This window comes from Hypoxylon fragiforme, assembly GCF_022984875.1.
Source record: "Hypoxylon fragiforme strain CBS 206.31 chromosome Unknown GGS25scaffold_1, whole genome shotgun sequence".
NCBI lineage: Eukaryota > Fungi > Ascomycota > Sordariomycetes > Xylariales > Hypoxylaceae > Hypoxylon > Hypoxylon fragiforme.
Genome location: NW_026054756.1, coordinates 3891171 through 3916951, shown reverse-complemented (window position 1 = coordinate 3916951; position 25781 = coordinate 3891171). Strand labels below are relative to the sequence as shown.

The window sequence follows — 25781 nt, the reverse complement described above, 5'->3', positions numbered from 1 at the left end:
GTGCCGGGAAGCTGTGAGACCTAGTGAGAACGCGTTACAAAACCGGATCACGTTCCTGTGTCGAATTATACCAATGAGAATTAGTTAGTTATTTACATTTTTACACTAGGTTAGGTCGCTTCTTAGTAGCGGGGCTGATAACGGCTACCCCGCTATCTACTATGAAGCTTCGAGAAAAAAAAGCGAAGAAAGAAATTTCTCAGCTATTTACGGCGCGATGGAAGACATTTTTTTCGTCAAAGTTTTGAAAATGTCGCACTTAGAAATAACTATCCTAATAAGCAATGTATTACCGAAGATACCCCGATTAACAGAAGCTAATTGCATTTACTACTAGTAGTAATGTTATCGATAGACGCCATTCACTTACATAGTCCAATATGTACTTCGTAGCTCAAAAAAAGAGAAAAAAAAACCTACCCCTCCATTTCATCCAGATTCAATGACCATATGTTTGACAACCTCATCTAAGTAGGGTAGTTAGTATATGAGTCGCATTTCAAGCTACGTTTCCAATATATCTCGGTCTACCATAGATACCTTATATCTTCCCTTGCTACCGAAATAGGCGCATCACAAATCACCCAAGACTGAAAGTCGCCATGTCGGCAACGCAGAGAATCGCTATCCTGTCCGTCTTTGACAAGACTGGTCTATTGGACTTAGCTAAAGGCCTTGTGCAACAAAATGTGCGCATTTTAGCATCCGGTGGCACTGCTAAGATGATCCGCGAGTCGGGATTCCCAGTCGAGTAAGAACGACTTGAGATGAATGATTTATATAACTGTATATGTACCTAGTTAGTTGACTTTCATCAGGGACATCTCAGCTATCACCAAAGCTCCAGAGATGCTTTCCGGCCGCGTCAAGACACTCCACCCAGCTGTCCACGCTGGTATTCTGGCACGAAACTTAGCCGCCGACGAGAAGGATCTGGCTGAGCAGAGCATTGACAAGGTTGATTATGTCATCTGCAATTTATATCCATTTAAAGACACCATCTCTAAGCCCAATGTGACCGTCACCGAAGCTGTAGAGGAGATCGACATAGGAGGTGTTACACTCATCCGAGCCGCTGCCAAAAACCACGCGCGCGTCACCATCCTCAGCGACCCGAATGATTACCCAGAGTTCCTCAAGGAACTACAGACCGGCGATATCAAAGAAGAGAGCCGTAACCGGTACGCTCTGAAGGCTTTCGAACATACCGCTGACTACGATGCTCACATCTCCGGTTTCTTCCGCGCCCGGTACGCTGGCGACGGCCAGCAACATTTGGCTCTCCGATATGGCGCCAACCCACACCAAAAGCCGGCGGCTGCGTACACCAAATCCGCCAACTTGCCCTTCAAGGTTCTTTGCGGAGCTCCGGGCTACATAAACTTGCTCGATGCGCTAAACAGCTGGCCGCTGGTTAAGGAGCTGAAAGCAGCTCTCGGAAAACCCGCCGCCGCTAGTTTCAAACATGTCTCTCCCGCAGGTGCTGCCATTGGCGTTCCTCTAAGTGCCGAGGAGCGCAAAGTATACTTCGTCGATGATATTCCGGGAATTGAGACCTCGGGACTCGCTCAAGCTTATGCCCGCGCAAGAGGAGCCGACCGAATGAGCAGTTTTGGTGACATAATTGCTCTAAGTGACATTGTAGATGTTCCTACTGCCAGCATCATTTCTAAGGAGGTATCTGACGGTGTCATTGCCCCTGGGTACGAGGATGCCGCGTTGCAGATCCTCAAGAAGAAGAAGGGTGGCAAGTACCTCGTGCTTCAGATGGATCCTGAATATCGACCTGATCCAACGGAGGTCCGCACGGTATATGGTGTTACTCTTAGCCAACACCGCAACGACGTCGAAATCTCACCCGCTTCTTTCAACCGTACTATCACACCTAAGGATTTTGCCCTCCCGGAAGCTGCTACTAGGGATTTGGCCGTTGCAACAATTGCCTTGAAGTACACACAGAGCAACTCTGTGTGCTACGCCAAGAACGGACAAATCATTGGTCTTGGAGCCGGCCAGCAATCCCGTATCCACTGCACTCGACTTGCAGGTGATAAGGCTGACAACTGGTGGCTACGCTTCAATCCTCGTGTATTGGGCATCAAGTGGAAGAAGGGCACCAAGCGACCCGATAAAAGCAATGCGATCGACCTGTTGGTCAGCGGCGAGTTGCCGAAGGATGGTCCCGAGCGAGAAGCTTTCGAGTCCGTCTTCGAAGAGGTGCCGGCTGCCTTTACCGAGGAAGAGCGCAATGACTGGCTCAGCAAGCTAGGCGAAGTTGCCGTCTCCAGTGATGCCTTTGTAAGTTGTTCATCATCGCCTTCTGTCAAATTGGTCATAACCTCCTAATCCGTACTACCAGTTCCCCTTCATCGACAACATCTACCGCGCCCACCGGTCCGGTGTCAAGTACATCGCGGCGCCCAGTGGTAGTCAGAACGACTCCGCCGTGTACGAGACGGCCGAAAAGCTGGGCATGGTCTTCGTGGAGCAGAGCATTCGCCTCTTCCACCATTAATAAAATAGTGGCCAAGTTGTGGGTATATCGCAATTCAAAACGGGAAGGGAGGATTGGCCGTGGCTGGAATAGACAAAAAAAGGGGGGGAGAAGAGAATTTCAACAAAGTTCTCGCCACAAAGTGAAAGATATGTAGATACCCGATAGCTGATGAGGGGATAAGGTGGGCAGAATATGTATGGCTTCTCGGACAAGCTGCTGCCCGTCTGGCAACCAAAAAGAAAAAAAAAGGAACAATTATATAAAAAAAAATTAAGTCGAGAGTTCTACGTTTGTATGCGACAATGCCCTTAGGAGTCAAGTGAAAAAGACGGATGACGAATGACAATGATATTCTCTAGTCCAAGTATACCTAGCAAAGCAGACTATACTGGAATACATAACCCACTAATACTCGAGCAATAGCAGTAGAATCCAACCCCAGGTAACTAAACACGGCACGTATATACATATTATGTATAGTAAAAGGGGCCGAAGAAGAAGTACCTGCCCAAGGGATGTGGGAATACGGGGGAATCCTCTCATTAGTATTTTTGCGTAGTTACTCTAACCCTGTGGCTTCTATAGAACTTTGCCTCTGAAGAGAGTTTTTTTCCCAACGTCATGTCGTCCAACCAACCTCATTAACATCATCAACCATGCTTCGTGGCTCTCATGTCATGCACTATGTATTGACGTTCTGAGCGTTGGTGGTATTGTTGCTTGTTTTTGCCACATAGGCAGTTTACAATTTCTGCATAGCAGCCTGTTTACTGGGTAAGTATGTATATCTAAAGATTCGGGAATACTTTGGAAACTTACAACATCGGAAGACTGGACGTAGTCCTCAAAGCCTTCAATCTCCTCCTGTAGGTCGGAGATGGAGATCTTCTCGTCTTCAACAACCAAGTTGATCTGAAGCTTCTTGATACCGAAACCAACTGCTACCAATTTGGAAGCACCCCATACTAGACCGTCCTTCTCAATTCCACGTACGGCCGCCTCAAGGGCTGCCATATCAGTTTCATCATCTATAGTATTCGTTAGCTTCAGAAATTATGCCTAAGTTTTGACTGCGTAATCATACCCCAGGGCTTGACCTCCATTGTAACAACAGACTTGGCAGTAGTCTTGGGCTTGGCATCCTTCTTAGCCTTGTAAGCAGCTAGACGCTCCTCACGGACGCGAGCAGCCTCGGCATCTTCCTCCTCATCGTCGCTGGCGAACAAGTCGACGTCATCCTCCTCCTCGGCGGCAGGGGCCTTGGCAGGGTTCAGGGCAACGGCAACCTCTTCGGGGCCGTATACGGTGTAAGGCTTGGAGGCATCGCCTGGCAGGGTCGGGAACTCATCCTCGAAAGAGGCAATGTGCTTGTACCATCTTGCGGCGTGGGGGTACTTGTCGGCTGCTGGCGCGGACGTGATGGCCTTGAAGACAGCAATGTCGGCTTGGGATGGAGAGTAACTGTTATGAGTCAGTCACGGGTCTCATGGAAGATAGTAGAAGTTCGGCGCAAGTGCGAAAAAAAAAAGGAAGACCAAGAGTAGGCTAGTAAGGTTGATAGAAATCAGAGATGCACAGAGTGCTATTGTATTTGTCCTCAATGACAGGTCTTGAGTCTGCTCAGAAACACGGACCAATTTTCTCATCATGATAGGGGGGTAATTGGGCTCGAAGGGCATGTTTGAAGTAGGGCGCAATATGATAACGAGCAAGACTTGGCACTGAAAAGTAGCGCTTTGGTTTGGGGGGTTTGTTATAAGACTTACCCAGTGATGTAAGATCGGGTGGTTAGGAAGCTGTTGAGCACTGTCTCATTGTTAGCCGTGATCGAAGCGATGGAGATGTCAAATCAATGGATTTTGAAGATTCTGACGCATCGTGATCCCCCGCCATCAAAGATGGTACGTAGCACATGGGAATTACTTACCGGTCAGACCGGCATCACTGAGAAGATCGGTGAAACCCATATTGTCGATTTGATTTGGTTTAAATTGACTGGAAATCGAATGGAATTAAAATAAGGAAAGAAGAAGATGGATCTGACGAATAAATCTGGAGGGGTATCTTTGGAAGAAAAATGATAGCTTGTGAAGAAAATAAGAAGGTGTCGAAGGCGGGCAAGGTGGGGTTACGAGATGGAAATCTATTACTTTGAAATTTTTCGAGGGGCAGGGTCGGGCAAATCAACCGGGATCAAGCCACACAGTACATAGTACCTAGGTACATAGTAGTTACTTTAGAACATTGATCATTGAATGCATGTGTCAACGGTTTAGTTAACTATAACTATTACAAGGTTTAGCTAGTTACATGTTACTACATTAGTAGCAAATATGTATATAATTATTAAGTGGGCTTAGTACATAATCAGTAACGTCCAATCCTAAAACGGGTCTTTCGATATTTCGAGAATGGTCCAGAGTTGGCCACCAAATTTATAGTTTGAAGCTCTCGTGATATATTTAATTTCTATTACTATCCGAGTTTTGGATATTTCCTTTTCTTTCTCTTTGATTTCATTATTTTCTTTTCATCGATCAGATGTTTCTAAACATAAGACAAGTCCCCTAATTTACTCTCTTTACCCAATATTGTCTATCTTATACCTACCTCATCTTCACATTCACCTTTATCTTCATCATCCTCCTCCACTTCTTCTCATGATGCTAGCAAGAAGGGAACTTCTTAAATCTTCTCGACGAGTTGCTGAAGCCTCGTCGAGGGGCCTAGCACGACTAAATGCAACACCCTCACCAATTTCCAGAGCTGCACTTATAAGTACTGCAAAACATTTGTCTAATGTTACCCTACCAACTCCCATATATCGCACTTATGCAAATGGCCGACCTCATCCACCTGGTGGTACCCACCGAATGGACTTGGGCGGCGAGCCTGAGAAGCCTGCCCTCGAGCAATTTGGAATCGATCTTACTGCCAGGGCAAAAGATGGGAAACTTGATCCCGTTATTGGTAGGGATGCTGAGATCCAACGTACCATTCAAGTTTTGTCTCGGCGGACCAAGAACAACCCGGTCCTGATTGGAAGCGCTGGTACGGGAAAGACAGCTATCTTGGAAGGGTTAGCATTGCGCATAGTGCGAGGTGACGTGCCAGAGAGTATAAAAAACAAGCGGGTCATATCGCTGGACTTGGGTTCGCTCATCGCGGGTGCTAAGTTTCGTGGTGATTTCGAAGAGCGGCTAAAGAAGGTCCTGACTGAGGTTCAGCAAGCACATGGGGAAGTCATCTTATTCATTGACGAACTTCACACCCTTCTTGGTCTTGGAAAGGCCGAGGGCTCCATCGATGCCTCAAATCTACTCAAACCCGCTCTTTCGAGAGGAGAACTGCAATGCTGTGGTGCTACCACCCTGGCCGAGTATCGTTTGATCGAGAAAGATGTCGCACTAGCCAGACGTTTCCAGCCTATCCTAGTGAATGAACCCACCGTTGAAGACACAATAAGTATACTTCGAGGAATCAAAGAGAAGTATGAAGTGCATCACGGTGTGAGAATTACGGATGGGGCCCTCGTTGCGGCCGCGACATACTCAAATCGTTACATCACCGACCGCTTTCTCCCTGATAAGGCAATCGATCTAATGGACGAGGCAGCAAGTTCATTACGTCTACAACAAGAAAGCAAACCCGAGGACATAATGCGACTGGACCAGAAAATAATGACTATACAGATCGAGCTGGAAAGTCTGCGGAAAGAGAAGGATGTAGCGAGCCGTGAACGACGAGAGAAACTTGAAGAGGACCTGAAGAGATTACAGGAAGAAGAGCAAACGTTAACCAAGAGATGGGAAAAGGAACGAGGAGAGATCGATGCCCTCAAGAAAGTTCAAGGAGAGCTAGACAAAGCTCGCGTTGAACTGGATCAGGCACAGAGGACTGGAAACTTTGCCCGTGCCTCCGAATTGCGCTTTGGAATTATCCCGAACCTGGAACAGAAGCTTCCAAAGGACGAACAAACCCCTAACGCTGAAGGCCCTGACACCTTGATTCACGACTCGGTAACAGCTGACGATATCGCAAATGTCGTATCGAGGATTACGGGAATCCCCGTGACTAAACTGACCTCTGGGCATGTCGAAAAGCTCATACATATGGAAGATACGCTCCGGGAATCCGTTCGTGGGCAAGATGAAGCTCTCAAAGCAGTTGCGGACGCCGTACGCATGCAAAGAGCTGGCTTAAGTGGGGATAACCGCCCTCTGGCATCATTCTTCTTCCTCGGTCCTACCGGTGTTGGTAAGACGGAACTGTGCAAGAAGTTAGCCAATTTCTTATTCTCGACCGAATCTGCAGTCGTAAGATTCGACATGAGCGAGTTCCAGGAGAAGCACACGATATCGAGACTTATTGGTGCCCCGTCAGGCTACGTTGGCTACGATGATGCCGGCCAACTCACGGAAGCAGTGCGGAGAAAGCCGTATGCTGTCCTGCTATTTGATGAGTTCGAAAAGGCACATCGCGATATTTCCGCTCTGCTCCTCCAAGTTCTGGATGAAGGTTACCTGACGGATGCTCAGGGCCACAAAGTAGACTTCCGGAACACGATAATTGTCCTGACGTCTAACCTTGGTGCCAATATCCTTGTCGGCGCTGACGCACACCATCCATATAGTGAGACTGCAGACGGTGAGATCAGCCCCGATGTACGCAAGGCTGTCCTCGACGTAGTCGCTAGTAGTTACCCACCCGAGTTCCTTAACCGTATCGACTCATTCATCATCTTCAAGCGTCTTACGATCGACGCCCTAAGGGATATCGTTGATATCCGGCTGCGGGAGTTACAGGAACGACTCGACGACAGGCGTATCACTTTACAGGTGGACGACACAGTTAGAAACTGGCTCGCCGAACGCGGTTATGATCCCAAGTTCGGCGCCAGACCACTCAACCGTCTCATCACCACCGAGATCAGCAACGGCCTTGCTGACAAGATCATCCGCGGAGAGCTCAAGAGGGGCGACAGAGCTACCGTTGCTGTCAAGGAGGATAACACGGGTTTAGTGGTTTCCCCAATCCCGGCGGAGAATCCTTCGTAAATAAGTTGTAGGTACCTAACTATCTAGGTATCCACCCACCCATCCATCACCATGGCGTTCGTCGGTTTTGAGATTTTATTTGACAAATGGAGTAAGTAGTAGGAAAATGGCTTATGAAGTTATGAACCAAAAAGAAAAATACCTCTTGGGCGGTCAAGAAAGGGGGAGGTGGAACCCCCGATATCACGCGTTTATGAAAATTGTAATTGTACGATGAGAAAAAAGATAAGATACCTACCTACCTCCTATTTATGCCATGAGCTCTCGCCTCAAATTGTATTATAATGATTTTACATAGTTAACGCTACCTATGCATATGTGTTACTTGCTGTACCCGTGTCTACGTAGATATTCCCCTCGATAGTTTGCTTAAGTGACTTGTTATTCCACTTCATCTAGGATTTACCAGGCACCCAAACAAAGCCATGTACAAAGACATACTTACCCAGACACGAACGCACTCTTACTACGACTATGTATATAGATAGGTACCTAATAGTTATACCTAATATATATAACGCAATAATCATCATAATCATCATACATTTATTACTTTTTTACCTACGATTTCCCTTTGGTCGAAAATCCATGTACATATAAAAGCCTCCCCTCCTCCCCCTCCCCCCCATTGCTTTCTTTCTCTCTCCTCTCCTAAGCCCACTGAAGGCCTACGTGCTATAACCCTCCTCATCCTCCTCCCTTTGTAATGTATATCCCTTTGGGCTGCTGATGCCCTTCCAACCCGTGTAATTGTGATGGTGAAAAATAAAGAGTTTCTCCTGGGTATATACTCTCTATATACCGATAGCCTAATCCATCCCCTAGGTATGTTGGTTGGTAACCTAAACCCAAACCTAGCCGATCCAAGCCAATCCAATCCAGTACAACCGGACTATCCCACCCGTACAAAGCAAAAGAAGAAGAAGAAATAATCGTGTATATATATATATGTGTGTGTATGAATGAATCCGACGCGTCGAGGCGAAGTTGTTAACTCGTGCGTGGTAGGTGCATATATGTAAGTTACAAAAAAAAAGAGGAGAAAAGAACAATTTGAAAGTGATTTCTTTTGCTGATGAAAGAAAAAAGAGAATATTTTTTACACAGCAGTCCCGGGTCTCTTCTCCTCTTGCTTGACATTCTTGACATTCTTGAAATCCGCATGTGTCCGCGAGCGCATGAGCGCGGACCGCAAGCTCAGAGACCCGAACATCTGCTCGTGAAAGCCCAGGACACCGGCGCTGCCGAAGGAGCCGCGCTGTTGCTGGGGTCGCTGTGGCAGTAGCGGCGGGGAGAGCGTGTATGTGGTTCCCGCGTCGTCGTCGTAGTCGTTGTTGTCCTCGGTATCGGAGGGGTCGGGGGAAACAGGGGTAGCAAGGATTAGCTGCTTTTGCTGTTGAGGGGAGGGGGAGACGGGGGCAGAGCAGGTGTCCTCTGCCTCGGAGCTGCCGGAGGTGGTGGGGGAAAATGTGATGTCGGGCTTGGACTGCGCGAAGTCGTCGGCAAGCGGGTAGTCGTCTTCACTGGTGACTGCGACTTTGTCCTTGGGGGAAGGCGTAATAATCTCCTCGGAACTTTGGATTATAATAGCACCTTCGTTGGTGTTCAAGTCAACATTTACCTTAGGCGGAACCAGGGTAGAATCGTCCAAGAGGTGGATTTCTATCGCTGGGATAGCGGGGGTTTGCTCTTTCGAGCTAAATGTTGAAATGGTAAGCTCGACGATACCGTTCGTAGTTGGGGGGTTGCTAGTCTCCAGAGAATCAACACTACTCTGTTCCTGCGTACTTTGGCTCATACGGAGAGGTGACGAAGTGAGGGGCTTCGCGGCATGTCGTAGCTTTGGCGAAGGGAAGGTAGATGAGATTTTTGCCAAATCAGTCTCCATGTGATGAGCATCCTCATCGTCACTGTCGACGATAGCACTGGTAGAGTAGTCCACATCCTGATTTAAATGATGAGGCTTTGGAGTTATTACTACAAGATTGAGAATCAGATTTTGTCTCGAGGAGAGCAAGAAAAAATAGAACAGTGAACACTTACAGAAACTACTACTGGGGGAGGAACCATCACCGGACACGAGACTGGGGGTCGAAGCAATCGAAGCCTCATAGACTCGCTGTGATCCTAATTCCTCCTCCAGGTTCGTCGTAGCGGGCACATTTTCTAGGGACTCATTGGTGTTAACACAACTGTTCTGACGAGGCTGCAACGGGATTTCACTAGTTGGCTGGTCGGATATAAATGGATCTTGCAGTGAGCTCCCCTTGTAGAAGTCTTTGTCTAGGCTGGGGCTTTCGGATTCTGCGTGATGGTCAAACCCTGGTACCAATGGGAAAGCCCGGGTACCATCTGGGTAGACTATGGCCAGCGATAGCGAAGATCGCCGAACTGGTATAGGCGGGCGTGAGGTGGGTGAATATAGACGAACCTCGTTTTCAGTAGTCTTAGCATCGGCGGTTGCTGGTCTCTTGCTCTCTACCGTGATTCTCGAGACAGAAGTCCCGGCGCTGGTCTTTGGACGGGGACTCGGGTATCTTGATCCTTCTGTGGTATATCTTGAGGCGGACTCTGCTGTCTTAGGCCTGGTCACGAAAGTTCTAGCGCCTACACTCTCATTAGACCGGGTACGTTCCAGCACATGAGGTCCCTTCTGGGCATTCGCAGCCTCATCTCCTATGTTATCGAGCGTTAGAGTATCTTTGCAGATCATGTCGATATCACACTCAACGCGTCGCCGTAGTCGGTCCAGGACATACGCCTTAGGCTTCTTAGACGACTTCTTCATCTTTTGGCTGTCCGAAAGCTCAATAGGCTCTCGAGCTACAAACGTCTTGTCCAAAATGAAATGGCCTCGCTTGTGAGCGGTCATTCGAACGGAGATAGCGTTTCCTCGGAGTGTGTCGGCAACACCAGCTTGGATTCGATCTAGTATCGCCTCAATATTCCTCCGAGAATAAGACTTGGAAGAGTCTAAGGTGAAAACAAGTGGTTCGTCCAGGGACCAGCCATGGCCACGTAGTTCGGTTATTTTGAATTCGAGATCGTCCATTCGATCGATAATATCATCGGTGTCGTCTCGAACTGAAGAAAGAGCATTTTCAACTTTGTTAACAAAGGAAAGACATTCCCGGATATCAGAGTAAAATGAGAGGTTGCTGTTGCAATGTATGGTTCGTTCCAAACGAGGGAACTGGGGACCGAGGTTGTTTGCGATGGCAAATTTCAATTCCAGACCATCGCTTTCGTGATGTCGACAGTCCTTGCATCCATCTAAATTGGCGCATTGGCGATGAGTGACTTCGAATGCTTGCCTCTCTGACCTCAAGACACCCTCCACCGCATAAGAGGCCTCGAAAAATAAGGCTTCTGCTCCTAGAGAATTTAAGGGTGTCGTCTGGTTACTATTGACCTCCACGGTCGTATACCACTCGGATGGTTTCCGGCGTTGACATCGACTGGTGAAAGAGAAATTTATAGTATAGCCGGGTACCGACTCGAAGGATTGCGTCTTCTCGAGGAAAAAGGAGCGTGGCACACACGACATAGGCTCGACACGACCTGCACGGTGCGAGAATTTCCCTTGTTCATCTAAGGGGTCGTCTCTTACCGCGTCATCCTTCCAAACAAATCCTTCGTCATGATGCCTCAGGAACAATCCTATTATGTATTGAGTCGACATGATGATCTCCTTTGCAGCCTCTGCTGAAAGAGGTTGTTTTTGGTATGATTTGAAGGTTCTCGAAGCCCAAATTTCCGTCCAGTCTCGGAGGATATCGATTTGAATCTCGTATCTCAGGGGCTTGTCTGGGCCACTTGCGGCTGCGTACTCCATGGCTGTCGTATCCTTGCGAGTAATCAATTCATGACAGCAATGATCGACGCGTCGGAGAAGACCTTCATACAGGTCCTCGGTGGCCTGTAGTGACGAGGAAGTCTCATAATTGCGACTATAGGTATAATTTAGGGGCTCATCGAAAGTGATGGTAACCTGAACGGCAAGGTTGGGCATCAGTGGAGAGGTATGAGAGGAGGCAGGCCTCGACGCAGGAAGCTCGATGAATTGAGGGGTTTTAGAGATTTCATGGGCTTCAGGGGATTCAGGGGCTTCAGCGATTTCAGGGTAATTGGGGCTGTTAGTACTATCAAGACCTTCAGGATCATCGTCACCGTCAGCACTATGAATATCTCTAGGGCCACCAGGGCCACCAGGGCCATTGGAGCCTTCAGGAATTTCGGGGGTTTGGATGACCTCAGTGACTTCAGCCACTGGAGGAGGGGCTTCGGCCCGTTCAGGTGTTGCAGGGGTTTCGGGAATCTCGATAACTTGGACAACTTCGGAGACTTCGGTAGATTCGGGGTCTTGGGAGACCTGGGGGAGCTCCTCAGACATGGAAGCCGAATCCATCATGGTCTCCTCGTCTTTTTTCCTTCCATGACGGTGAATTTTGAATCTTTTCATGTCGTTGACTAAGTGTCTGAACTTGTCGGGGAGGACCCCCGACTTTGTCCTACGTTTTGACGTAATCGACGCCATTGCACTATATAAGTCACCTTGGACGGAGCAACGAAGAACAAACAAGCATTAGAATCTATCAAGTATAGTAAATATATAGAAAAAAAATCGGAAAAAAAAAAAGGAAAAGAAACCAATATTTTTGTACGACGTATATAGCTGGCAAAGAAATAGTCTTAAAAGTTCCAGCTGCCCGAACTATCGGTTCAGGCGGCTGTCAGTCTACCTATCTAAGTAGGTACCCTTACCTGGGGACGGCTACATCATAACACGGCTTAACATGCCACATATCTTGTACCACGCATGTCGCAGCTCCGCCAGGCGCAGTGATACCTATGGTGCGATAGAAGATTCCTTTTAGTGGGCACTGTTCTTCTTCCCGGATACTATACGGGTTGCTATTAGATTGAAAGTAAGCACAGATACTGTAATGGCGGACGGGTTCTGGGTCCAAGCCGGACAGAGTCGGGAAAGGGGCGGCAGATAGTAAGGATCCAATCAGAGAATTGGACGAATTTAGACCAGAGATAACCTGACAACACAACACTGGAAGTGACTAGACAGACAATTTTTGTTTTTTCCAAAATAAGGCGGTGGTTGCGGGTTGGACCGGTTGGGTATCCATACGACCATGGCACGAAGGCGAGCGTGGAGTAAAAGGAAGGACAAGGAGCACAAAAAAGCGCAAGTATTATGAGTGGTATGATTCCCATTCGTCCGATTCCGATGATTTGCGTCTTTCCCTAGTTGCAGCTGGTAGCTTCGGCTCTTGTTGCGTTCGTGCCAACGAATCTCATGTTTCGTCACTGTCAAAACCAGCAAATATCATTGGGTTGTGTGATGATCGAGGTATCCATGGACTATGTCATTCGGGATTATCTTCAGAGGAGGAGTGAACAGTATAGTATGCATGTCGAGTTATTAAGAGGGATATGTAAGTCCAAGGTTAAGTCCAAGGTTAAGTCCAAGGTTAAGTCCAAGGTTAAGTCTAGTCAGGGTATCGAGTCGGGGTACATCTGCAACATCTGCGACATCTGCGGAGTATATTCCATCAATTTAAAACATCATTCGTTCTTTTCGGCAGGTACCGCCAACTCGGGTATGTATGTACCAAAACCACGGGACGGGCCATCCATAGTACAATACATATGTAGATTCCATACAGTACATACTTGCTTTTGAAATTGATAATCCACAATAATTATCTGGGTAAGTGCTACATTATGTACACATGTAGTACTACTGTACATGGTAATACGGGGTACATGTACATCAATGTGGTGTCTGCTTGGGTCACCTCAATATTTTAAATGTTAGACATTCAATTTCAGACATACATACGGTAACATACCTATGTACATACTCACACACATATATCGGTAATATGATAATATCATATTATCATAAGAGGGTTACTCTCGGAGTTCATCGCTAGCCTACTAGTTATTTACCTCCCTCTTAACTTTTAATCTATACCACCACGAATCAGGAGAGGGAGAAAAGCCAGAGGTTGCATGAAGGTGAGGCCCCACCCTCCATTCTAAAGCCTCCATGTGTCAATACACCTTTAAGAGTAGGAAGCGAGCTGGGAAAGCTGGGAAATCTGGGAAGTTTATATTGTGTCAGTAGCACCCAATGTGAAATGTGAGAGACCATCAGGCTGCCTTGCAGAGCTGAGGTCTTTTAACGGTCAGCCCTCACGCCTACATGTGCAGTGCAGCTAACAGCAACAGCTAACAACAACAACAACAAGCCTGCTGCTGTCTCACCAAGACATGTACGCCCATGTCGGCCTTGCTTTCGACCTAGCCTTATTAACACCTCACGGCATGGCGATATAACTTGCCCCTTTTGTAAAACACGGCATCCTAGCGTGACTTATTGTCGTTTGTTTACTTAGACCAAAAGCCTGCTGGCTAATACCATTCGTAACCTTTGCTTCTCCTTTAGGGGTTCCTGCAGATAGAGCCTGTGTCTAATAAAGGGGTTGACTGGAGACACGCATGGAGACACGCAGACAAACAGAGTAAAAAGAAAATAGTCAACACCTAAGGCAACACGTTCGCCATCTTTTCGTAGTCGAGATGGCTTTATATCTTTGCAAACACAAGCAAGCTCTCCCAGCCAGAAGCTCTTGGTCAGTCGTGGTGTCTTTGATATGGATGGCGATGGTCAGCAGTCTCATCAACGAGGAGCATCCACCTAGAAACGCGCGTTGAGATAGCCGACCGACGTACAACGGAGGCAAAATCTTGAGCTCCGTACAGGTCTACCGACCTCGTAAACAGCCATGGTCACCACAAAGAACAAACGCCATGGTGGCACCGGCCCCCCGGCAAACATCCCTCGGCAGCAGTATCAAAAAGTGAAAAAGGTTGTGCTAGACTGGAACGACTACTTCGGACCAGGCGACCTCAGCGACTGGCAGCGTCTGATGGTCGACCTGGGATACACCGAGTATTTCAAGAGTAAAACCCAATGCCGGAAGGTATGTAAATATGCCTCTAGCTACCTAGCCTAATAATTCACCTGGTAATGTACATGCTTAACACGATCACCACCCTTCCCCTCTAGGCACTCAAAAATGTTTGGGTGAACATCGTCGATTTTCTCGAGGCTGTCGAAATGGGCAATCCCCCATATAAATTTGAAAACGAACAGCAGCTGGCCAAGTACACACGCGCGACGAAAAAGATATATCCAAAGAGTGCGATACAGAAAGGCAGCCCACTCGAAAGTCTACTAGCTTACATTATGTCTCCGAGTAAACGGTATGGCAAATAGACGGGGTACATTGATAAGAGGCCTGTTTCCCTGGTCAGGGGAGGAAGGGATTCAAGAGCTACAATAGGTTGAAGGAAGATGGATATTATTTATTTGTAGTTATTTGCGACTTTGCGAATGGGAATGCAGTACTGTATGAACTGTCTAACTTCGTATTTCCCATAGCCTGATCTTCCCAGAATCGTTACCAACAGCTAGCATATCGCTTTTTCTCCCGAATGCAACATCTGAGATTCTACCAAGCGGTGTTTGCTCCGTAGGCCAGTTTCTGTAGACTGTACAGCTTGGCAAATGTGCTAACCGTAAAGCATCTTTCTTGTGCTTGCTAGCAAATGCCAACAATTGGCCATCGGGGCTAAAAGTGAGGATCGTAACAGGCGTGGTAAGCTGCATCAGCCTTCGGGTTGGTTCAGGGCGTTCTTTGATTTCAAGCTCCTCGCCCGATGAAGGCAATATGAGGGCTTGTCGATCGTATATGTTCGTCACTCCACTGTTTGAACCAATTGCTATCCACCGATCTCCACCAAGAACCGCAGGCCCGTTGCGGCCTCCCAATGCCATCACCGTAGCGCCATTGGAGCCTTCGTCATTCCAAATTGACAAAAAGCGCCTAGTAGCCATACTCCATTCACCAACCTGACCTCCCTTGCCTAGGACTGTAAGACCGTTGCTATTGTTCCACCAGGAGAAATCTGCGATGCCACCCCTGCTATCAAGCCTAGTTGCGGCGATCCATTGCATTGTGTTGACGTTTAGAATATTTATGATGCCACCACCCTTTCTTGTAGAAGCAATCAGCCCTAGATACTGCCCACAGGGGCTGAGCTTGAAGCGCTCCCATGTTTTCTGCTCTAACCGATGGCCTTGGATTTTATTGGTCTTCTGTACCGTACCAGTTAACAAGTCCCACGAGTGGATATAACGACGCCGCCCCGCAAAGAAGATTTTGTCACCAGTAGGGTACAGGAATTCGGCTCTCCGGACAGGCACCTGCTTGATTTGCACCGATGTCAAAAGAGGATTTGGCGTCGGATGAGCTGTTGGGTTGATGTGATGTAGATGTAGTATAGATGAGGTGCTGGAAGATAACAGAACAGGATACTCTGGATGGAAGGCCAGAGATGTAACTTCGTCTTTATGAGAATCTGGTATATCGCGAGATCTTTGGATATCAATGACTTCCGGACGAAGCTTCTTCGTCTTCTGCGTTTTAAGGCCCTTTAAAGCATTGGCATCCCTAAGGAACTTGTCTAATGGAAGTGCAGATGCTTCAATATCTCCTTCGCCGTCTACCTCGTCATCGGATAAGTCCGAGTCGCTTGCTACTGCAGATGATCGTCTTCGGCGCTTAGCCGGACGTCCCTCTTCAGCCTCCCGTGCCCATGCAGGAAGAGGATTGAGCCGCAGATATTGTTGGCGCAGCCTTCTGGTATACTCGGTTCCTGTCACAACGTCCTCCGTTTCGCTGATCCGTAGCTTTCGCAATTGCTGTACGTCCGCAAGCGATATAGTCAGCCGTTCGTCATCGCTATCTTCCCAAGCTGGCGCGTCTTTTTCAGCAACACCTTGCGTCTTTGTAGCTGGTGTTACCAAAAGTTCCTTATTGTCGCTGGTCCCAGCACCACCCAAGTCAAAAGTAAAGAGATCTGCATCGTCCACATCCTCTAAACCAGTCCCGAGTTCATTGTCTCGTTCACTGTCATGGCCACCAAGTCTGGTATCTTCATCGTCAAATTTTGAATCGTCTCGGAATAGATTTTCGCGGAAATTAGCCGTATCCCCTAACACGAATCGCTCGAGTTCTTCCTCGTCCGAGTCTTTATCGTTCGTCTGTGTCGGGCGGGTTTGTGACGCTATTTCCTCGTCGCCAGAGAAGTCAGAATCATCTGAACTAGACGATGTCAGATTATTGTCTTCCTCCATCTTGTCAATTGGGCGACTCCGAGGTATTGCTATCGAAAACTCGGTTTTGGCTGGTCGAACGTTGAGTGGAATAGAATTCCGCTTACTGCACTTTTTTTCCTTTTTTTTTTTTTTTTGATTATTTTTTTTTTATCTTCCGATAGTCTTGCAGGAAGATCCACTATTTAGGCTTATCGTAGGTAGTGCACATAGTATAAGTACATATATTTGCTTATACTCATATTGATCCCCCTTTTGTATTTCTATATCCAGTTCTATTCTTTTACCGTATACATATGTAGGTACAAGTGCCCCCCTATTCTTTGATGATGTTTGCCACCATAATCCTCCTATATAACGACATCTATACCTAGGTAAGCTAGTATGGGGAAAAGAAAATAGAACCGTAGGCCAGATTTCCTTATTTAAGAGGAAGCAGCAGAAAGTAGTTCGCTCCTGAGTGTGCTCAAATCCTCACTTACAGACTGGGGACTACGAAGGGTTAAGACTGCCCCTTTCTGAGCAACATCGACGAGTTTTTCGACCCTACCACCTTGCGCTAAGCCCGCAACCATAACGCCCAGGAAGGTATCTCCAACTCCATTCACCGACACGGCATTCTCTACTTGTTCCACCGCTGGGAACAGTCGCATATAGACGCCTCCAACTTCTGGGTGGTCGTTGCAGCTTCTAGTTAAGATGAACTTCTCATATGCTGGGTCGAAAAGGCGAGGGTCGTCCTTTCTCAAAATGGTCGTCAGTAAAGCACCATTGCCCCCCATCTTTGTGATGATAGTTGGTATATACGGGAGAAGCTGGATGGCTCGCTGCGGAATCCCAGAATCGGTCATGCTGGTAGACGTAAGCTTGACAAAACGGTCCCTGGCTCCTCTCATTCCAAAGGCATCAATGATCTCCCACCATCGGGGATCATCTAGATATTCATATCTTTGCGCAGCCGTATGCATGGCCGATAGTTCATACTGGTTCGGTGTCGTTAAATCAACGCTAGGTTGCGGATATACTCCCAGAGTTTCGAGACTCCTTTCATTGCAAAACAAACGAGTAGACTTCTCATTGGAAACTGGTTCAAATGCCACACGGGCTCCGTTTTGTTTGCCAGCCTGTATCCAAGCCCGAATATCGCGGTCTGCCCAATTCCCATCAACCACAAGCCACTTTGGTTTCGATGCTTCAATCGTAGGTATCCAATGTTCCGAGAACGGATGACTAGTGAATATATCCATGTCCGCCATGCCAAGTACAAGGTTCTTGTTAGAATCGTTAACTGCAACATACTGGGCAGTTCGACTAGTTGGGTAGTGTTTCCGACTCAGTTGTCTGATGCATGATGTGTCCATGCCACTTGCTTGCATGGATGACAGTACTGTTGAGCCCGCTCTGCGTTTATCAGCACCAGTGCTTTAGGATGTTATGCTTCATACGTACATATCATCACCAATCATGCTACAAAGTCGTACTTGCGAATTTTGCATGACTCTCTGAGCCGCCAGGGCTACGTTGCGGCCAACACCTCCGATAGATTGGCCAATTTGAGCTAAATTTGATGTGTGAAGGTGAGGACCTGGGCGCCCAGTAGAATCTTCGCCTGCGTAATTACAACTTAGGTCAAGAGCTATAGAGCCGGCCACTAGAATGTCGGCTCGAGATGTGACCTATACTCGTTAGTCCAGCCCTGAAAGATAAATCGTGAAGATTTTTTTTTGAATCAAGGTGCCAGGGGTTGGCTGTAGTTTTTGCTACGACGCAGTCAATTTCTTACCTCGGCCTTAATTGGCTTTTCATCTATCCGGGCATTGCTACTTTCAAGGCGTGAAGAAAGACTGCTCTGCCGAATCACCCTGTACGATATGCGTCAGAGATAGTTATTGCGACTTAGGAGGAGCTTAAAGCTCACGGTTTACTAGACTCTGTCGATCCGCGCGCGACAAGCCGCGAAAGCGCAACTGCTATCTTGGTGGCTCGTTCTACATTTGCCTGGACCAAAGCCTTATTCGCCGGCACACTCCTACCATCAGTGAGCTCCCTAATCCTCCCCAAGATAAACGGCGTATTTTCATTTCCCTGTGCGCCTTGCTGTGCCGATTCACTGATAGCCTGTTCGATGATGACCTTCATTTCTTCTCGAGGGATAGAAAACTTCTCGGGTATTGGGTTGGCAAACATCAGTCCTGACTCAATACCTAATCTTTCCTGAGCCCAGATCATGGCAGCTGCCTGTTCTTCGTCGTGAACGACAGAAGGGCTCCTAACACCACTATCTCTCGCCCAGAACGCCGGGAAGTCAATATCACCAGTACGGCCGTCAGAAAAAGTTGATACATGAACGCCCTGGGTTTCTAGGTACTCGAGGGTCCTAGGAATATCGAGAAATCCTTTGCAGCCGGAACATATAACCCCCATCCTCGTTCTTCCAAGTTCGGTGAGGTCAGCAGAGATATCGAATGATTCATGCCCGCCACGGTGTACGCCACCAAGGCCACCCGTTCCGAAAACTCGAATACCGGCAAGTCTTGCTAGAACCATGGTGCCAGCGATAGTTGTCCCTCCATGAATCTTAGTTCCCGCCATGCCCTGAAAGACATGATTAGATTTAAGCATGGGTAGGTATATAAGTATAAGAATGCTAGCAAATAGAATCATATAATATATGATAAGATGGCAAACGACCAGGGCTTAGAAGTCAAGACGTACCATGCCAACCAAGTAAGCGATGTCTCGTCGAGACACTTTCTTTGGTGAGTTTTCTATCATACAAGTCACTTCCTCTGGCAGGAGACCAATGGTGGGTACACCCCCCAGAATCCCAACCACAGCAGGTACACCACCACCACGTCGGACGATACCCTCCAAGTCCAGATCATTGCCTAGAGCTCCATGAGTGTAGATAGTCGACTCAAGTGCGACGACGGGTTTATTTGAAGCTAAAGCATCAGTTACTTCCTCGGACACTTTCAGGATATCTTTCAAGGCAGCGAGGTGACTTGGAGTTGAAGTTTGATTTAATTTCCCTGATATAGAAAATGGTCTTTGGCAAACAGAGGTTAATGGGATTATTCGTCGGCTGATATGCTTATGACAGCTTCTCACTAAGAGACCTTGTCGACATAATAGTCCCATGGTACCTGATAGATAGAAAATAGTAGCTACATCAAATTCCCAAAGGGCAGAGTGAAGCGGAAGACGGTATGTACCGAAAGGACGTTCAATGTTATATATAATTTAATAAAGTACTGTATATGTACATATGCATGCATGTGCTATTTACGCCTTGCACGCCCTTTCGAACGTGCACGTTACATAAATAAACGAACCCCATATAATATATGTATAACTACCCTAGGTTAGGTAGTTATGTAACTACATGTCACCAGCCTGAATTAACTTCAATTTCTAGTAGCGCACAAAAATAGTGTAGTCCCTTTTTCTTCTCCGCTAACTGACTGGACCTATCAAATAATACCTGTGTGTATGAACTAGCACTATGTATGTATGCACTAACCTTATGTAACGCGCTACGTAGGTATGTAGTACTATGTAGGTTTAGGTTAGTCACCTATTAGGTACTGTTAGTTATGAATTGTATCCTTCAGTTCTTACTGTATTCATTCAATGTAATATTCAATGCAATATTCAATGCATTTAATGTTGTACATAGTTATTAACTACACACGTCCATACCAATATAATACCGTGACATATTCCCCTGGGTAGGTACACATAGTACTTACATTAGTTATCATGTAGGCACTTTAATTAGATCAATTCGTAGGCACTTACAGTGGGTGCCTCTGTTACATTCAGGGAATCAGGGCTACTTGGGGAGTCTTGGGCGTTCTACTGCCTTAACTCTCTCAACTAGTAGGGTATGTCCCTTATTAGCATGTAGACATTGTAGAGATTGATTTGATCCCTTTGTCCTTGCATCCATTCAATTCCCTTCCCACACCAATACACCCCCTGGTCTTCATCCCCCCTTCTGTTGCAGCTCCCACTTTGCACTAGCTCTCCGTCTTCGAAGGTTGCACCTCGTCGGCAACGAACCGTCCTCTCGTCTCTCCTTACCCTTCCACTAAAATCTGATTACGGGCGTTACCATACTTCATGCCGTGTTATCATATCGTCCACGATCGTTCAACTTTCAATTCCCTTTACATGTTTTTGTTCAATACCATCGGCGCTCTCGATATTCTTGACATATTCTCGATATTCTCGATATTCTCGATACCCTCGATACCCTCGATACCCTTGATAAAACTATCCTCGATAATTACCCTCGATACCTAGTAATTACCTACCCTCTAGGTACCTACCTAACCTACCCTACCCTCGACAAATACCGTGGACTCGACAATCAGACGCAGCCTAGCCCAAATTCAGAATCAGAATCAAAATCAGGACTAACCCTGAACCCCATAACCCATACATAATCCCAACCTACCTAATCCCTTCAACTCACCTATATTATTACCCATAACCCATACGTCCATAAACCCAGAGCCCAGTCAGTCATCGTACCCGATCGAACGCCCAAAAAATCAATTGCCAACCTCTCCAACTAATCAAATTCGCCCGTCTACCATAATTCGGCGCAAACCCCAATTCTGTCCCGCTTCTCGTCGCAACCTCGAGACATATCCGCCACTTGCCTTCACCAACCGTCAGCTGTAGCACCTTCACTGCCACACTCGTTTACTATCCGCATTATCTGGTGTCTTGATACTTCCAAGCGCTGCCGAACCGTTGCGTCTCTGCCGCACCACTGCACCACTGCACCATTGCACCATCGCACCATTGCAGTCCTCGACACCATTTCCGGTTCCTGCATCCGCACATAGTCGCACACGCTTTAACAATCAAGCTTGCCGTTAGATGCTCATGTCTGACGTTGGACAATTCTGCCGTACTCATAATAGTCGCTCCATTTTGTCCTTCAATCAATTTAACGGCGAACTCTATTAGGGGTACTCGTCATTTTCAATCAGCCGAATTGAGGTAAGACCTCATTTTGGTCGCCATGATGGGCCCCGATTATGAAGGCGGTCTAGCTGGTGACCGCATTCATGGGCATCCACCGCCGCTGCCCAACGATGGCAGCTATCAGCTCGATCACGAACGACTTAACATGACTCCGAGTCCATCTCTATTGAATGGAAATTACCCACCGCCGAATCGAGCTCCTGGTTCGCCTTCCCTTAGTGCTCACGGTGATCTAAGACAGGGTGATCCGAGGCAGGGTGATCCAAGGCAGGGTGATCCAAGGCAGGGTGATCCGAGGCAAGGTGATCCGAGGCAAAGCGTAGAGCGTAACCGATCTCGAGGCCGGAGCGGAAGAACAGCAAGTGGACAGCTTCGCGTTTGCGCCAAGTGCGGCGAATCTCTAACCGGGCAGTTTGTGCGGGCACTAGAGGGGACCTACCATCTCGACTGCTTTAAGTGTCGGGTAAGTGATTCTACCATATTGATAATTAACCTACATTCTTCATTTATCTGACCAAACAACAGGATTGTGGTGAGATTGTAGCCTCCAAATTCTTTCCTGCGGACGATGAAGAGAACGGCGGCCAATATCCACTTTGCGAGACGGATTATTTTCGACGACTAGGTCTTTTATGTTACCAATGTGGTGGTGCTTTGCGTGGATCCTACATCACAGCTCTCGACCGCAAGTACCATATTGACCACTTCACATGTTCGCTATGCTCGACCGTTTTCGGGGCTCAGGACAGTTACTATGAGCATGATGGAAACGTCTATTGCCACTATCATTATTCGACACAGTTCGCTCAACGATGTAATGGCTGCCAGACTGCTATACTGAAGCAATTCGTTGAGATATTCCGTAATGGGCAGAATCAGCATTGGCACCCTGAGTGTTATATGATACACAAGTTTTGGAATGTCCGCTTGACACCGCCCCACGAAGCAAAAGAGACTCGTCCAGAACCCGTAGACGCTGAGGGCCGGGAACTAGTACGACAAGAGGAAGAAGATATGGAGAACAAGGTTTATCGAATTTGGAGCGTCTTGTCAACATTCGAAGAGTCATCAGCGGCGTGCATTTCAGATATGCTTCTTCACGTTAGTAATGGCGCATATTTGGATGGAGTTTTCGTCGCCAAGAAATTCATTATTCATGTGGACATTCTCTTCCGATCCGCGGACCGACTTGATAAGACGACAAAGAGGCTTGAGATGAACGGTATGACACCTTATCCATTATTTTATTGACCTGCTAAACGTAATTTTAGATTTGTCGTACGCCCGAGAGTCGAAACTTCTGTGCAAGAAAATTGTGGCCTTCTTTTCGCTATTATCCAAGACCCAGGAAACTGGTGTGCGAAAACTAGGTGTGACCCAGGAGTTATTGTCTCTCGTGACAGGCTTGGCCCATTACCTAAAGCTGCTTATCAGAATCTGTCTCCAGGGAGCACTCAGGGTTGAAAAGGAGCACCATACTCCAGATGCCTTGTATCAGTTTCTTGAAGATCTCAGTGTGCTTGAGTCGATCAAAACCGACGATGAATCTTTGCAGATTACCTTGGGCATGTCAAGGCTATCTGCCAATGACTCCGACCAATGCACTTTGTGCCGCAAACCGATCGAGGATGAATGTGGTATAAGTGGTGATAAGAGATGGCACTTATTCTGCATAAAATGCGCACGGTGTGGCAGAGAGCTGAGCAAAGAGTCAAATTTAGCTCGGGTGCACAGAGATCAAAACATATTCTGCACAGATTGCGAGACCCAAGTTGAGGGACGAGGACAGCCGCTAGATCATATCACGAAGCTACAGCAGTACATATTCCTGTTGAAAGTCGCCTTGGCTAGGCTGCTAGAAATCCTCCGAAGCAGTGGAGCCCTTCCATACACTCCAGAAGATCCGAACGTCAATGGGCACGACACTGCTGATGGACACCAAGTAACTGCAGAGGGAGATCCCATAGTGCTCAGATCCAACTCCCGATCCAAATCATTTGGCGGAGAAAGAGAGCGACACCAACGAGAATCATCCTATGAAAATACTCTTAATGATGTGCGTAGACTCAGAAGCACACGTCTCGATAAACATTTGTCATCAAGCCTTAGAAAGGCTCGCACCTCAAGGATAATGGATGGGCCAGAAGGCCGCAGCGTTCGCCCAGGATCTTCTGGTGGGGAAATGGGCCCTCGCAACAGATCGATGCAAATCGAAGAGGATCGCGAGCAAGGTGGAGGCGGCTCAACGGAACAGTATTTCGGGCATCAGGATGCTTTAACCCTCGACGATATTCCTCGTATCGTTGCGGCTGAACAAGCCCGAGAACAACAGCCTAACTCATATAGGGCTTCCCGTCAAGAATTGTTCCGATCTGCCACAGACGGTGCCTATGGTAACAACGATCGAAGCCTATCTACTGGCCCTGATGACGACCAAGGTTTCCTAGATGATCGGTTGCCTCTTAGAGATGGGAGAAAGTTCTTCTCGGAGCTTTCTGGCCTGGAATACTTCATTGTCCGACACGTCGCTGTTCTGACGATGCAGCCCATGCTCGGACCAGAATTCACGCTCGAGGAGTTGCTCAGTCTTATCGAGGCGAGAAAGGCAACATTCTGGAACAAATTCGGCAAAGCTTTCGGCAAGAATGAAGCCCGTAAGGTCGGCAAGAAGAAGGGCATTTTCGGAGTTCCATTGGAATTAATTGTCGAGCGGGATGGCGCCGACTCTACAGATGGCGTGGGCCCAGGTGCTTTACGTATACCTGCCATAATCGAGGACACAATCACCGCTTTGAAGAATAAGGATCTTTCCGTTGAAGGTGTCTTCCGAAAGAACGGGAACATTAAGAAGCTCACTGAGCAGGTCCAAGCTGTTGATAGGGATGGCTGTGATGCCATCCGATGGAACGATGAAACTCCACACCAACTTGCAGCGCTCCTGAAGAGGTATCTTCGTGAACTCCCAGATCCATTGATGACACAAAAGCTGTACAAGGTCTGGATAGCGGCCACCAAGATCAAAGATGCCGAGAAAAGGCGTCATTGTCTACATCTGACGTGCTGCTTGCTTCCACAGATTCATCGCGATACGTTGGAGGTCCTCTTCAATTTCTTAAAATGGGTGGCTACCTTTCACCAAGTTGATGAGGATACTGGATCGAGGATGGACGTACACAACTTAGCCCGTGTCATCGCCCCGAACATTCTATACACCAATGACAAAAGCCCGAGCTTCTCGGACGAGCCTATGACCGCAGTGGCCTGTGTTGAGGAACTAATACAATTCAACGAGGAAATGTGCATGGTATGTATTATGATACTGGTCTTCTTCTTTATGCTGGGTCTTACTAACGTATTCGATCAGGTTCCCGCCGAGCTTATGGACATCCTAAGTGATTCGACGCTATTCATGAACAACGGCGAGATCACAACCAAAGAGATCCTCAAACGTATCGAAACACGAGCTCTCAATCCCAACCCTAGACAATATGACAACACTGAGTTTATTCGACAGCAGGGGGAGAGCAAGAGACCATTGGCTACTCGAGTCGCTACTGACCCTGCCGCATGGCAGCAGGAAAGTAGCGCACGTCCTATGCAAGAGCCGACAATCCCTTTCACAACACCTCAAGGAACACCGCCGCAAAACTGGCGGAAACCAGAAGGTGGACAGCCACAAGGGAGCCAATATGAGCGGTCAGATAGCCAGCAAAGACATCCTGAAAATGGCCAGAGGCGAGAGTGGCGCAACTCGGGTTGGGGCAAGCCGAGCAGTTCCGTTACAACTGGTACGGGTTAATTATCGAACCCCCAGGTATATACTTTCCATATCAGCATGTGTCTTCGACTTGTGCGTTTTTTTGAAGGAGAAAACGAAACCTGCCCATATTTGCGGGCCTTCAATTTCTCTAGGACATAGCATGAATCAGGTGTACAGAGATTAAACAGCATTTTGACCGGCGTTGCGCATCTTCCCCATCCTGAAAGCGGGCCTTGTGGTCTTTACAGGACTTACCTAGCTGAG

General features: G+C 47.5%; 9 protein-coding genes across 9 annotated transcripts; 4 read left to right on the top strand and 5 right to left on the bottom strand.

Annotated features, from left to right (window-relative positions):
- Window positions 1-215: 215 nt before the first annotated feature.
- Window positions 216-2820, top strand: GGS25DRAFT_472484 (AICARFT/IMPCHase bienzyme). Its single transcript, XM_049259448.1, has 3 exons — window positions 216-751; window positions 819-2298; window positions 2360-2820. Exons 1-3 carry the CDS (start codon window positions 603-605, stop codon window positions 2513-2515), a joined length of 1785 nt encoding a protein of 594 aa, XP_049121962.1. The 5' UTR covers window positions 216-602; the 3' UTR covers window positions 2516-2820.
- Window positions 2821-4754, bottom strand: GGS25DRAFT_472482 (putative elongation factor 1-beta). The gene is made up of 5 exons (XM_049259447.1): window positions 4425-4754; window positions 4264-4303; window positions 3582-3958; window positions 3317-3525; window positions 2821-3260 (listed from the first exon to the last, which is right to left on the bottom strand). Exons 1-5 carry the CDS (start codon window positions 4462-4464, stop codon window positions 3240-3242), a joined length of 687 nt encoding a protein of 228 aa, XP_049121961.1. The 5' UTR covers window positions 4465-4754; the 3' UTR covers window positions 2821-3239.
- Window positions 4755-4912: 158 nt separating this feature from the next.
- On the top strand, window positions 4913-7887 carry GGS25DRAFT_472481 (P-loop containing nucleoside triphosphate hydrolase protein). The gene has a single exon (XM_049259446.1). The coding sequence runs from the start codon at window positions 5158-5160 to the stop codon at window positions 7552-7554; it is 2397 nt and encodes a 798-aa protein (XP_049121960.1). The 5' UTR covers window positions 4913-5157; the 3' UTR covers window positions 7555-7887.
- Window positions 7888-8569: 682 nt separating this feature from the next.
- On the bottom strand, window positions 8570-12202 carry GGS25DRAFT_58683 (uncharacterized protein). Its single transcript, XM_049265882.1, has 2 exons — window positions 9598-12202; window positions 8570-9531 (listed from the first exon to the last, which is right to left on the bottom strand). Exons 1-2 carry the CDS (start codon window positions 12089-12091, stop codon window positions 8654-8656), a joined length of 3372 nt encoding a protein of 1123 aa, XP_049121959.1. The 5' UTR covers window positions 12092-12202; the 3' UTR covers window positions 8570-8653.
- Window positions 12203-12386: 184 nt separating this feature from the next.
- GGS25DRAFT_58687 (uncharacterized protein) lies at window positions 12387-12887 on the bottom strand. Its single transcript, XM_049265883.1, has one exon. It carries the CDS (start codon window positions 12781-12783, stop codon window positions 12472-12474), a length of 312 nt encoding a protein of 103 aa, XP_049121958.1. The 5' UTR covers window positions 12784-12887; the 3' UTR covers window positions 12387-12471.
- A 1123-nt stretch (window positions 12888-14010) lies between these two features.
- Window positions 14011-14926, top strand: GGS25DRAFT_58638 (uncharacterized protein). Its single transcript, XM_049265880.1, has 3 exons — window positions 14011-14207; window positions 14266-14558; window positions 14645-14926. The coding sequence occupies exons 2-3, from the start codon at window positions 14361-14363 to the stop codon at window positions 14852-14854; spliced, it is 408 nt and encodes a 135-aa protein (XP_049121957.1). The 5' UTR covers window positions 14011-14207; window positions 14266-14360; the 3' UTR covers window positions 14855-14926.
- Window positions 14796-16877, bottom strand: GGS25DRAFT_58661 (WD40 repeat-like protein). The gene has a single exon (XM_049265881.1). The coding sequence runs from the start codon at window positions 16775-16777 to the stop codon at window positions 14999-15001; it is 1779 nt and encodes a 592-aa protein (XP_049121956.1). The 5' UTR covers window positions 16778-16877; the 3' UTR covers window positions 14796-14998.
- A 106-nt stretch (window positions 16878-16983) lies between these two features.
- On the bottom strand, window positions 16984-20039 carry GGS25DRAFT_472471 (Indigoidine synthase A like protein-domain-containing protein). The gene is made up of 5 exons (XM_049259445.1): window positions 19472-20039; window positions 18675-19351; window positions 18540-18618; window positions 18206-18432; window positions 16984-18157 (listed from the first exon to the last, which is right to left on the bottom strand). Exons 1-5 carry the CDS (start codon window positions 19895-19897, stop codon window positions 17182-17184), a joined length of 2385 nt encoding a protein of 794 aa, XP_049121955.1. The 5' UTR covers window positions 19898-20039; the 3' UTR covers window positions 16984-17181.
- A 1755-nt stretch (window positions 20040-21794) lies between these two features.
- GGS25DRAFT_517467 (RhoGAP-domain-containing protein) lies at window positions 21795-25556 on the top strand (the record flags this gene model as incomplete). Its single annotated transcript, XM_049263397.1, has 4 exons — window positions 21795-22220; window positions 22283-22979; window positions 23029-25061; window positions 25122-25556. 4 exons carry the CDS (start codon window positions 21795-21797, stop codon window positions 25554-25556), a joined length of 3591 nt encoding a protein of 1196 aa, XP_049121954.1.
- Between the last annotated feature and the right edge of the window lie 225 nt (window positions 25557-25781).